Below are 12,394 nucleotides of genomic sequence, written 5' to 3'. Positions count from 1 at the left end.
TGGTCAATAAAGAAATGGGGCTGGGATAGTTTCTCTTTCCTCAGTTGGCAGCTCAGCAGGGGCCCTCCTTCTTGAATGTTCCAGGAAAGCAATGTCTGTGTGGGCAGGCTGGCCAAATGCAGGTGCCAGAGCAGATTGCATAAAAGGGCCAGCGGGAATGGGTGTAGCCAGGCTTAGCGCTGCAGTTTCAGTTTGGACAGCGAACCAAGTCGACACCCAGAGTGAACTGGAGAGGGCTTTTAGCCGCGGGCCTCTCTTTCGCTCTCCATGATGATGGGGTATAGCCTGAGTCCTCAGACCTGCCTGGTTCTCTTGGTCTTAGGCCTCTCCTCCGGAGGTAAGCAAAGGACACCCTTTCCTCATTCTGTCCCCAGCATCTGTCCTTGGTCTCCTGGGGCCAGGCTTCACCGCCTTTCTCCTCAGGTGTGAGCACAACTCCAGTGCTCGCAGGCCGGCCCCAGGTCCCCTGCTCTCTGGAAGGAGTAGAGATCAAAGGTGGCTCCTTCCAGCTTCTCCAAGGTGGCCAGGCCCTGGAGTACCTGTGTCCCGCGGGCTTCTACCCATATCCTGTACAGACCCGGACCTGCAGATCCTCAGGCTCCTGGAGCACCCTACAGACCCGAGACCAGAAGATTGTCAAGAGGGCAGAATGCAGAGGTTGGAGGTTTGGGAGTGTGAGCAGTGGGTGGCAGGGACAGAGCTGCGGGCTGAGCAGTGGGCACGCCTCGGGGGTGCATGTGTGTCAGGCAGCCCTGGCAGTGGAAACAGTACTTAGAAACCCGAGCCGGGATTCTAGGAATGCAGCTCACTCGGTAGAGAGCTGGCCTAGCCCGGACAAAGCAGCCCTACACGAAACGGTGACAGTGCAGGCCTGTAAGCCTAGCATTCAGGAGGCAGGGGCAGGAGAGTCAGAAGTTCCAAGTCATGTTCAGCTTCATAGTGAGTTTGAAGTCAGCCTGGGCTCCATGAGACCTTGTCTCAAAACAAAACAATCCCAAAACACAAGAGAGGGGCATCAGGTTGAGGGCACTGGGCAGTATGTTTCTCAGGGACATGAGGGACCCAGAAACAGCCCTTGGTGACGTTTACCTGTCTTCCCTAAAGCAATACGCTGCCCACGGCCACAGGACTTTGAAAATGGGGAGTACTGGCCCCGGGCCCCCTACTACAACCTGAGTGACCAGATTTCTTTTCAATGCTATGATGGTTACACTCTCCGGGGCTCTGCTAACCGCACCTGCCAAGTGAATGGCCGGTGGGATGGACAAACAGCAATCTGTGATGATGGAGGTGAGAAGCAGGTCGCCCCTGGCTTTACCCTCTCCCTGAGGTTTCACCCTGGGAACGTATGGGCACTCCAACTGTCCTCATGTCTCTGCAGCGGGATACTGTCCCAACCCGGGTATTCCCATTGGCACAAGGAAGGTGGGCAGCCAGTACCGCCTTGAAGACACTGTTACATATCACTGCAGCCGGGGACTTGTCCTGCGTGGCTCCCAGCAGCGAAAATGTCAGGAAGGTGGCTCGTGGAGTGGGACAGAGCCTTCCTGCCAAGGTGAATCTTGACCTGCTCCCTGGGTCAGCTCCTCCCTGGTGTCTCCACCTTAGGACACTGTTTTCTCACCGCCTTACCTTAGTTCCTTCTCGCTTTCCAAACCTTGGTCAGTCTTCTACACTCTAAGGCCCTCCGTTCTGAAATCCAGCACCCTGTCTGCGTGTCCTCCACACTTCAGACACTTGATCTACTCTTTGACCGTCCCTAGACTCTTTCATGTACGACACCCCTCAAGAGGTGGCCGAAGCCTTCCTAGCCTCCTTGACGGAGACCATAGAAGGAGTCGATGCCGAAGACGGGCATAGTCCAGGTTTGAGGACAAGGAGGGAGGTTGGGCGGGAACCTGGGGAAGGGTGGCTAACCTGCCAGGGACTGTGCATGCCGGAAGCTGAGTCTCTGATGGTGCCCAGGGGAACACCAGAAGAGGAAGATTGTCCTGGACCCCTCGGGCTCCATGAATATCTACCTGGTGCTGGATGGATCGGACAGCATCGGGGCCAGCAACTTCACAGGGGCCAAGCGGTGTCTCACGAACTTGATTGAGAAGGTAGAACAGTTTTCCCTCCCTTTGAAATGAGGGGGCCTTGTCTGGACCTCACTGCCCTTTCAAGACTGGTCCCTGGGTCTCAGGTCCTCAGGAACCGCAGCCCTTGGGCCCCACTCCTGTCCTCCTTGCCTCCACAGGAGTGCAGAGTCCTCCATGACACTGTTAACACAGTGACCTCTTGCTCACCCGCAGGTGGCCAGTTATGGGGTGAGGCCAAGGTATGGTCTAGTGACCTATGCCACAGTCCCCAAAGTCTTGGTCAGGGTGTCCGACGAAAGGAGCAGCGACGCTGACTGGGTCACGGAGAAGCTCAACCAAATCAGTTATGAAGGTCAGAGGTTAGGGAAGGGGAAACTGGGAGGTGCATAGTGGGGTTGCCGTGGTCTGAGGCTGGGGCTCTTCATTTAGAAGTTTACCAAGTGTTCTTGGGCAATGGAGATTGCTGGGAGGGTCTGGAGAGCCAAGGGCAAGTGGGTGAGGAACCAAAAGTTAAAGATTGGGTGGGCTTGGTGGTGCAGGCCTTTAATCCCAACATTCAAAAGGCAGGTGGGTCTTTGTGAGTTCAAGGCCAACATGGTCTACTTGGCAAAGCAAAAGTTAAAGTATGTGGGATCTCAGTTGTCACAGACTGGCGGGGCTCAAGGGCTGCTTGGGAGATCAGACAGGGGAATGACCCCTTTCCTCTCTAGACCACAAGCTGAAGTCAGGGACCAACACCAAGAGGGCTCTCCAGGCTGTCTACAGTATGATGAGCTGGGCGGAGGACGTCCCGCCGGAAGGCTGGAATCGAACCCGCCATGTCATCATCATTATGACTGATGGTGAGACCTCTCTCCTGCCCTCCCATCCTCTCATCTCCTGTGCCAGTGTCTCGTCCTCATGTCCACTCTCATGGGACCCATGTCTCCCACAGGCTTGTACAACATGGGCGGAGACCCTGTCACCGTCATCGAGGAAATCCGAAACCTGCTGGACATTGGCAGGGATCGCAAAAATCCCCGGGAAGACTATTTGGGTGAGTGACCCACCTGGGACGCAGCACTCTTGCCCGAGGGCTGGACCCCCATCCTTTTTCTCTCCTTAGATGTTTATGTGTTTGGGGTTGGGCCTCTGGTGGACTCCGTGAACATCAATGCCTTGGCTTCCAAGAAGAACAACGAGCAGCACGTGTTCAGAGTCAAGGATATGGAGGACCTGGAGGACGTTTTCTACAAGATGATTGGTAGGAAGACGCAAGGGAACGCAGGGGCAAGTTGTCTGCAGGCCAAGGTTGCCGACTTCCCTCTCCACCCTAGGGTCTATTCTGATTTCCTGACATTCTTCACTTCCTGATCTCACAATCACAGAACTCGGAGAGTTCATTTCATAGGTGTGGAAACTGAGAGGTCAAGACAGGCTCAGGGGACAGGATGTCAGCACCAAGGCTGGGCTAAAAGTGCCTAATCCTCCGATAGCCTGGTCTTAAGCTTCTCTCACTACATCACAGGGCTTCCTAGTCTAACACAGGGAACCCCTCCCCTCTTCCTCCTTGTGGGCCGTTGCTCTCTACAGACAGGCAGGGACCTGACAGAGACGGCTGCCATGACTTGAGCCTTCATCACTCTTTCTCTGCTAGATGAAACCAAATCCCTGGGTCTCTGTGGCATGGCATGGGAGCACAAGGACGGCACGGACCACCACAAGCAGCCGTGGCAGGCCAAGATCTCAGTCACTGTGAGTATTCCCGCAGAGGGGACTTGTGGGAGGGGAAATGAAATGTCCACACTAGCCAGGTCTGCAACCGCAGCTGTTCAGGAAGCTGAGGCAGGGCAGAGATTCACAGCCTGCTAGGGCTACAGCGAGTTCAAGGTCAGTGCCAAGAACTTATGAAACTGTCTGAAAATGGAAAGGAAGCTGGGTGAGGAGCGCGAGCGGGGTGGGGGGATCCCCAGCAGCTGGAAGCGGAAGCAGAACTACCTTGAGTTTGAGGTCAGCCAGGGCTATGCAGCAGGACCCTGTCTGAGAGAGAAGCAGGGCGACAGGGTGCTGACGCAGCACTGATGAAGCCAGCATCCGTACCATGCACCAAGGCTGTCACGGCATTGTTCTTCCCCAGCGTCCGCTGAAAGGCCATGAGAACTGCATGGGGGCTGTGGTGTCTGAGTACTTTGTGCTGACGGCAGCACACTGCTTCACGGTGGACGACCAGAAGCACTCCATCAAGGTCAATGTGGGTAAGGATGCAGTGGATTCTCATCTCCTGTCCCCTCCTGAGTACACCCTTCCCTTACACCCTAAGGTCGGGGAAAGCAGAACTCAAATAATATGGGGCAAGAGCCAGGAGGCTGCTTACGTAAACAATACCCATTTTCCTCCTCTCAGGAGGGAAGAGGCAGGACCTGGAGATCGAAGAGGTCCTATTTCACCCCAACTACAACATCAATGAGAAAAAGGCAAAAGGAATCCCTGAGTTCTATGACTACGATGTAGCCCTTGTCAAGCTCAAGACCAAGCTCAAGTATGGCCAGACTCTCAGGTGAGTGGGCCTGGGCCCTGAGGAACCAGGGAAGGTGGGCTGGAGGTACAGGGAACACGGCAGGCTGTCTGCTGCCCCTGACTGTCCCCGTCTCCTGAACAGGCCCATCTGTCTCCCTTGCACGGAGGGAGCCACCCGAGCCTTACGGCTTCCTCAGACGGCCACTTGCAAGCAGCACAGTAAGGCTTGGTCTGGGAGGGGACAAGGATGAGACCCAAGACAAAGGGGTCACAAGGGGGAGTTACAGCCGAATGGTGGTGGTGCACACCTTTAATCCCAGCACTTGGGAGGTAGAGGCAGGCAGAGCTCTGTGAGTTCGAGGCCAGCCTGGTCACAAGAGCTAGTTCCAGGACAGGCTCCAAAGCCACAGAGAAACTGTCTGACCCCCCCCCCCCCAAAAGAAAGAGAGTTCTGAGTAGCACTATGCTCAGCTGAAGGCCGAGCACCTAAGAGGGGCCCAAGGGACATCTGCTGGGCGAGAAGTGAGGGGGACGGGCATGACCCTATCGCTTGTCCAGAGGAGGAACTGCTCCCCGTGAAGGATGTCAAAGCTCTGTTCGTGTCTGAAGAGGGGAGGAGACTGTCTCGGAAGGAGGTCTACATCAAGAATGGGGACAAAGTGAGAAGGGGCCCCTGGGGAGGCCGCCTCAGCCTGCTCCTTCCCGAGCCAGCTCTGCCCATCACACCTTCTCCCTATAGAAAGACAGCTGTGAGAGAGATGCTCTGAAGGCCCCCGGCTATGGATCAGTCAAGGATGTGTCTGAGGTGGTCACCCCCAGGTTCCTCTGCACTGGAGGGGTGAATCCCTATGCTGACCCCAATACTTGCAAAGGTGAGGTGGCTCTCTGGCTGTGCTGCAAGCCCCCGAGGCCCGGCAGTCTCCCCTATAGCACCTCTCTTCCACAGGAGATTCTGGGGGTCCTCTCATTGTTCACAAGAGGAGCCGCTTCATTCAAGTGAGTGTCCGCTTTCTAGTCTGTGGGGGAGATGCCCGGGGCAGCACGAGCCGTGGAAAGGAAAGCGTGATGCACGCGGCTGGTCACGGTGGCAGAGCAGGGCTCGCTCCGACCTCATCTGACGCTGTGCTCTGAAGCGGCCAGGGCAAGCCAAGTGTGGTCTGTGTGCACCAAGGAGCCCAGTACAAGCCGGGCTCCTAGTGCCCTTCTTTAGGCCAGCTAGGATGCTCTCTGGGATTGTGAAGTGTCAAGTGACCCATGCACCCGTCATCTACACAGGTCGGTGTGATCAGCTGGGGAGTAGTGGATGTCTGCAAAGGCCAGCGGCGGCAACAGCTGGTACCTGCTCATGCCCGGGACTTCCACATCAATCTCTTCCAGGTGCTGCCCTGGCTCAAGGAGAAACTCAAAGATGAGGATTTGGGTTTTCTATGAAGGGCTCCCTGCGGGGCGGGGGGGACTAAATTAAAGCAGCTGCAATCAAGACTGTGTTCCACGTCTTTTTGGGGGTAAGGGAGCAGGGGATGTGCACTGGTCATCTTGCTACAAAGTAACATTAACACTGACAGCCACTTCTGAAGGTTTAACCCCATCCCAAGTACTGAAAAACTAGAGGCTGAAGGAGGTGAATGAGCTTCTGCCCCAGGATTTTACTGAGACCAGCTTGGGGGCATATGAGGCACAAGGAATCCAGCTTCGTGTCCTAGAAGCCATCCACAAAGGTTTCCTACAGATCGTCACTGTACACAATCTGGGTCCTCTTGTCCCGGTGGCAGCCCTTAGGGCTGTTCTGGACGGCTGGGGAGGGGGAAAGTGACAGTTAAGGTCTGAGGCAGCTCACAGGCTAGGCCTGAGGTTCCAGTCCTCCTGTCTCTGCCCGGCCTCGGCCTACAGTGTCTATGCTGCCCTCTGGTGGCCAGAGTCTCCCGCTGGCTTAGAAAATCCAGACCCTTATCACGGTGAGCCACGCGGATGATGAAATCATGAAGCCCACGGAAACTAAAGATGAGAGCATCTCTGCGGCCTTGCTGGTATACTGGCCGGTCTGCTCCTTCCTGGTGTCTACAGGGCTTTTACTCTGAAAATCTGCTCAGGCAGAGTGGGCAGTCCACTTTGAGGAAGCCCACAGGCCACGCCAGGCTTCGTAGGAGGCCTCAGAGCCCAAGTGCTCAGCTTCTCTCTCCACACTCTACCCAAGGACTTCACCCTACATCTGTGGGGCCAGAGGCAGCCCCCTCTCTGGTCCTGTACCCTGCCTCCTTCTCAGAGCCCGGGTCCATGGCCCAGGGCTTCTGGGGCTGCTCTCAGCATGGACCCTTTTCATGGTTCCTTTGCTGCAGCTGCCTATTCAGCCTGGCGAGCCAGGATTGCTGGAGATGTGCTCGGCACAAACAGAGCCCAGCTTCCTAATGTATCTGATTCCCCAAACCAGTCCTGGGTCACCTTTTTCTCCAAAATTCCATCTCTGATGGTTTCGGATACACATTTCTGAGCCTAGCCTTCTGCTTGAGGTCCAGTTCCACAGTCAAGTTCACACACTGCTCCAGCTCGGAGGGACAGCCTGACTCCTGCTCTCCTCCCTGAGCCAGTCACTGCTGGGGACCTTGTGCTGTTTCTCTCCTCCCGTCCCCTCTGACAGACAGCCTGGCAGCTCTCCATCAGTTGCCTACACACAAATCCTGATTTTGGGCCCTCTGTGGAGGGACCCACAGTGGTGTGCTGTAGGGAGAGGTGAGGGAAGAGCCCTGTCCTTACCAAGGGAACCCCAGACAGACTTGCCAGTAGCAGCGTCCAGCATGGGCTGTTTGCGGGCTATGTTGACTTTGAGCTGCACGGATTCCACCTGGGTTCCATTGAGCTGTGGGACGCAGGGAGGGGCAGAGGGTGGGTATTCCAGGGACCAGGGACGTAGGGGAGGGGCAGAGGGTGGGTATTCCAGGGAGGGAGGGCAGAGGGTGGGTATTCCAGGGAGCCAGGGACATAGGGGAGGGACAGAGGGTAGGTATTCCAGGGACCAGGGACGTAGGGGAGGGACAGAGGGTGGGTATTCCAGGGAGCCAGGGACATAGGGGAGGGACAGAGGGTGGGTATTCCAGGGAGCCAGGCGCTGCACCCCGGGGACCAGACAAGGGTCTGAGGATGAAGGTTCTCAATCAGGAGAGAAGGATGAGCCTGAGGGGGGCAGGAGGATAGGGGAGGGGTCTGACAAGTCCCCACCTCAGCCACGGCTTGATCCGCAGACTCCATCTTCTCATAGGTGACGAAGGCACAGCTGGGGTGAGAAAAGAGGGGTCAGTGGAGGTCCATGGACCCAGTGTCCCCATGCAGCACCCGCCCCCAGGATGCTCATCCTTACTTTCTGGGTGGATCCATGGAGAGATCGATGATGTTTCCAAAGGGAGAGAAGGCCCCTCGGAGGAGGGTGGGCGTCATGTCCTCTCCATACACATACAGAGTGTTCCCCTTCCGAGGGGCCCTCCTTTCGGGGAACGAGTCTGACCCTATGGGTCAGGAATCATGGTCACTACTGAGTCCCCATCACCCTCCATTTAGCAGGACCCCCTCACCCTGGCCAAGAGCACTCACTGCGGAAAGGGCCCTCTCGCTCCCTGTCTCGCTCCCGGTCTCTGTCTCGCTCCCGGTCTTTATCTTTGTCTCGATCTCTGTCGCGGTCTCTGTCTTTGTCTCTGTCACGGTCTCTGTCTCGATCCCGATCTCTGTCGCGGTCTTTGTCCCGGTCCCTATCTCGGCTCCTCTCATGACTTCGGTCCCGGCTGCGGCTTCGGGGAGGGGAGGCTGAGGAGCGGGCACCACTGTGTTCTTCATAGCTCCAGTCAAAGCCTCGAGGTGGGCCATCAGCAGCCCCGGGGCCCTCTGCTTCTTCTCCATCTGGTCCCAGCTCCCGCAGCCGATCACTAGAAGACACAAAGCTGGGGAGAGGCAGATGGTGAGGACCAAAGGAGCTCCATCCTCTTATGGACCTCCGTCTACAGCTGGCTCCTTCCAGTAACTCCACCCTCTGACCCCACACCAAATGGTGTTCTAACAACTCCGGCCACTGACCCCACACCAAATGGTGGTCTAACAACTCCAGCCACTGACCCCACACCAAATGGTGGTCTCTCTAACGACTCCACCCTCTGACCCCACACCAAATGGTGGTCTCTCTAACAACTCCACCCTCTGACCCCACATCAAATGGTGTTCTAACAACTCCGGCCACTGACCCCACACCAAATGGTGGTCTCTCTAACCTTTCATACAGAGATTTCCTCTGGGGACGTCTGGATGACTGAGGAAAAAAAGACAGAACAATTAAGAAGATTCCCAGGTGCTGGAAAACCTGTGCCTTCTGTAGTTAACCCTGGCCCCACAGAAACCATTACCTCCTGCAGGTCCTCGTCAGCGGATACGCTCCTCTGGAACGGCTGGAAAGTGGGGACAGGCCCCTTCTCAGGGTCCTGGGGAGGGGGAGACACGGCATTAGTGCAGACCAGGAGAGCTAGGTCCTCTTTTGCTCCCGTCACACTTCCTGCTGATGATGTGCTGGTCTCTATCTGTTTATCAAGACTGAGTTTCTGTGCGGCCCTGGCTGTCCTGGAACTCACTCTGTAAAGCAGGCTGGTCTCAAACTCAGAGCTCGGCTTGTTTCTTCCAAGTGCTGGGATTAAAGCGTGCATCACCATGCCTGGCTGATGTGCTGTTTTTAAGGAAGTGTTTGGTTTACCCAAACCTCCCCTCAACCCAGGAAGCACAAATGTGGAAAACAGAAAAGCAGGAGTCACCTTATGTGATAGATAAGAAACCTAATGCTCGGGGCTGGAGAGCTGGCTCAGTGGTTAAGAGCATTGCCTGCTCTTCCAAAGGTCCTAGTTCAATTCCCAGCAACCACATGGTGGCTCACAACCATCTGTAAAGAGGTCTGGCGCCCTCTTCTGGCCTTCAGTCATACAGACAGAATATTGTATACATAATCAATATTTAAAAAAAAAAAAAAAAAAAAAAGAAACCTAATGTTCCCGCAGTAAATGGTGGCGTGCCCCTCTAGCCCTGGCTACTTGTGAGGCTGAGGCCAGCGCATCACTGATTCTGGGGAACAGTAAGAAAGGAGTAAAAAAGACTAAAAGAGGCTGGAAGTAGGAAAACACCCTAAACCTCAGGACGGCACAACTTGCTCGTATCTAACATACATGACTTCCTGTAAAGCTATCTCCCTTCTAGCTTGGAGGGATCTCGCTGATGTCAAGGGTGCTCACCTTTAACTTGCCCTCGAGGGTCCGAGAACGTTTGAAGCCTGAGTTCTTGGTTTCAGCCTTGATGGCACTGATGGCTCCCGACTTCACCAGCTGCTTGGCCTGTTCTGTTGCTGTGGCAGTGTCCACCACAGGCTGCTCCGATAGCGCTGGGGGTCGGAGGGAGGGAGGGAGGCATTATGCCGGCTGTGGGGGGCAGCCCCACGCTGCCCCCCCCAACTCTCCATCTCCATCACTTACAGCGTTTGACGCCACCCTGGCTCGCCGTGCCGCTGCTACTTTGCTTCTTCAGGGCCAGCAAGGCTTTTTTCTGGGAAGGAGAAAGATTAATGCGGAGAGGCTTGTCAGCCAAGGTGCTGGCCTCGTGTGTGCATCATTCCGGGGAGAGCACATGTGGTGCCCTTGTCCTGGAGTGGCACTGGTCCCTACATCATCATGACGCCAGCAATATCTAACCTAACCAAACCACAGTGTCCAAAGCCCCTCTAGTTTCACGTTCTGGAAGTTGAAAAACAAAAACAAAACAAAAACCTAAGCCCTGTGTCTGGAGAGATGGCTCAACAGTTAAGAGCACTGACTGCTCTTCAAGAGGACCCAGGTTCAATTCCCAGCACCCATGTGACCGCTTCCAACTGTAACTCCAATTCCTATACCCTCACACAGACATACACGTGGGCAAAACACCAACATACGTAAAATAGAAACAAACCTAAGCCCTACGATATCAGCTGCAGAGAAGCCCTGAATGTCTTCCGTGAGGATTTGACCCACCTTTCTTCTGCATATTTCACGAAGCTGTACAAAACTGAAGTGCCTAGTTCCTACCCTTGAGAAACGCACAATCCAGGCAATATAACGACTAGACTCCCAGCGAAGAATAATCAATTACTAATCAAACGCAGCTGAACGCACACAAAGAGTCTCAGATGCTTACGCGGCTATCAAACTGGGACCTGGGTGGGATTTACCCAACACAGACAGAAGAGATTTTAGACAAAGAAAGCAAGGTGGTACAAATACAAAGAAAAGGTTGTGGGATGCAGGTTTTTAGAGTGAGTAATTCTGTCTTTTTCGAAAGGGATGCTGGGCTGAGATGTCAGGGCTTTGTTCTATACACGATGGGAAACCTTGAAAAGTTTTCAGGGGAACAATGGTGCCCCCAAGAGAGCCAAGCAAACCCTGTTCTGACGGGTCTCGTCGGAAGGAGTCACTAGAGAGATCACTAAGAAGGATGGACCAAGATAATCAGGGTGCCCCTGCAGTTCCAGCTCCTCAGAGAAGCTGAGGCAGGAAGACCACACGGACCCAGGAGTTCAAGACCAACCTAGGCCGTGTACTGAGATCCTGCTTCGAAGAAAAAAAATAGACAAAGTGGGAGGGTGGAAGGGACAGAACATGGGCAGACGCGACAGCACGGAAGCCAGAAGTGAGCTGGGTGCGGGGTGAACAGAGAATGGTGGTTCAGGCAGAGCTGTTCCCGCCTACCCAAAGCTACACAGTTTCAATCCAGTGAGGCCCTGTCTGAAGAGGGGATAAAAGGCCAGAGAGATTTTAAGGCCTATGACGCTTAGGAGGTCCTATCTAAAAGCAAGGAGAGGGGAGTAGATCAGACAGGATGGTGAATTTAGCTTGGCCGAATGATGGTTCAAAACGCACTGCATGGAACTGGGAATCCTAATGTGACCACCTCCAGCTCTTGGGTGGTACTCAAACCACAGGAAGGATGACCGGTCCATGGGGGACCGAACAGGAAAGGCTTGACAAAGCTGGAGAAGCTACACAGGCGTGTGCTCCAGGTATGAGCCAGGAGAAGGGGCGCCCCATCGCCTCTCACTCACCCAGGTGTCCGAGTCTGCAGAAGGCTGCGCCGCCGCCCTACTCCCTTACCTTCTTCTTGAGCTTGTTGAATTTCTTCTGCAGCGCCTCTTCCTCTTCGCTCAGCCCGGGAGGTATCACCAACATGTCGGCTCCTGGTGCAAGGGCAGAACCCAAGACATCATTCTCTACCGTCACCACTCAAAATGCACACGTCGTCCAACTTCTGTCCATCCTGTATTTACCCCGACCTCCAGGCCCGCCTACTCCAGCCTCTGGCCTTGCCCTAACCCCTTGTTTCCACGAGGCTGCTGTCCAACCTCCTGTCCAAGGTCCAGACACCAGAGCCTTGGGGTACCTCAGCCCGGAGAAGGGAAAGCACTCCCTGCGACGCCAAGGCGATGGCTCCCGACCCCCATGCCCAATGGGGTTAGGTCAGCCAACCTCGGGGTCCGGTGGGCAGAGAAGGCGGCTGGGCCCGCGCAGCGCTATCTGGTCGACCAGAGGAGGAGGAGGAAGAACCGGGGGCCGCGCAGGGAAGGCGCGAAGGATGTGAGACGAAGCCCTCACCTGAGGGGGCGGCGCCCGGGCCCGCGGTCTCCGGCGCCGCGCGCGGGCTCGCGGCGATGACGTAAAGGGGCGGGACACGCGGTAACCAAGGCGGCGAGGCGCAGCGACTTCCGCCCGGCCTTGCCCTGCTCCGAGCGGGGCTTCGGAGCCGCGCTCGCCCACGCTCCGGGCGGGGAGTGGTGG

At 55.7% G+C, this 12,394-nt stretch overlaps 2 protein-coding genes across 2 annotated transcripts; one reads left to right on the top strand and one right to left on the bottom strand.

Moving 5' to 3' along the window:
• Nucleotides 1-61: 61 nt before the first annotated feature.
• Nucleotides 62-6,071, top strand: Cfb (complement factor B). The gene is made up of 18 exons (XM_057794548.1): nucleotides 62-337; nucleotides 424-657; nucleotides 1,105-1,290; nucleotides 1,382-1,555; nucleotides 1,764-1,865; nucleotides 1,966-2,102; nucleotides 2,295-2,433; nucleotides 2,792-2,923; nucleotides 3,016-3,117; nucleotides 3,187-3,324; nucleotides 3,718-3,815; nucleotides 4,198-4,315; nucleotides 4,464-4,617; nucleotides 4,720-4,796; nucleotides 5,136-5,236; nucleotides 5,317-5,449; nucleotides 5,524-5,573; nucleotides 5,853-6,071. Exons 1-18 carry the CDS (start codon nucleotides 268-270, stop codon nucleotides 6,006-6,008), a joined length of 2,301 nt encoding a protein of 766 aa, XP_057650531.1. The 5' UTR covers nucleotides 62-267; the 3' UTR covers nucleotides 6,009-6,071.
• Nelfe (negative elongation factor complex member E) lies at nucleotides 6,047-12,262 on the bottom strand. Its single transcript, XM_057794551.1, has 11 exons — nucleotides 12,086-12,262; nucleotides 11,714-11,796; nucleotides 10,067-10,136; nucleotides 9,830-9,975; nucleotides 8,960-9,034; nucleotides 8,828-8,865; nucleotides 8,160-8,503; nucleotides 7,930-8,074; nucleotides 7,791-7,845; nucleotides 7,329-7,431; nucleotides 6,047-6,371 (listed from the first exon to the last, which is right to left on the bottom strand). Exons 2-11 carry the CDS (start codon nucleotides 11,786-11,788, stop codon nucleotides 6,301-6,303), a joined length of 1,122 nt encoding a protein of 373 aa, XP_057650534.1. The 5' UTR covers nucleotides 11,789-11,796; nucleotides 12,086-12,262; the 3' UTR covers nucleotides 6,047-6,300.
• Between the last annotated feature and the right edge of the window lie 132 nt (nucleotides 12,263-12,394).

The sequence above is a fragment of the Chionomys nivalis genome, chromosome 19 (genome assembly GCF_950005125.1).
Source record: "Chionomys nivalis chromosome 19, mChiNiv1.1, whole genome shotgun sequence".
Classification (NCBI taxonomy): domain Eukaryota; kingdom Metazoa; phylum Chordata; class Mammalia; order Rodentia; family Cricetidae; genus Chionomys; species Chionomys nivalis.
This window is presented reverse-complemented; position numbering and strand designations above follow the sequence as displayed.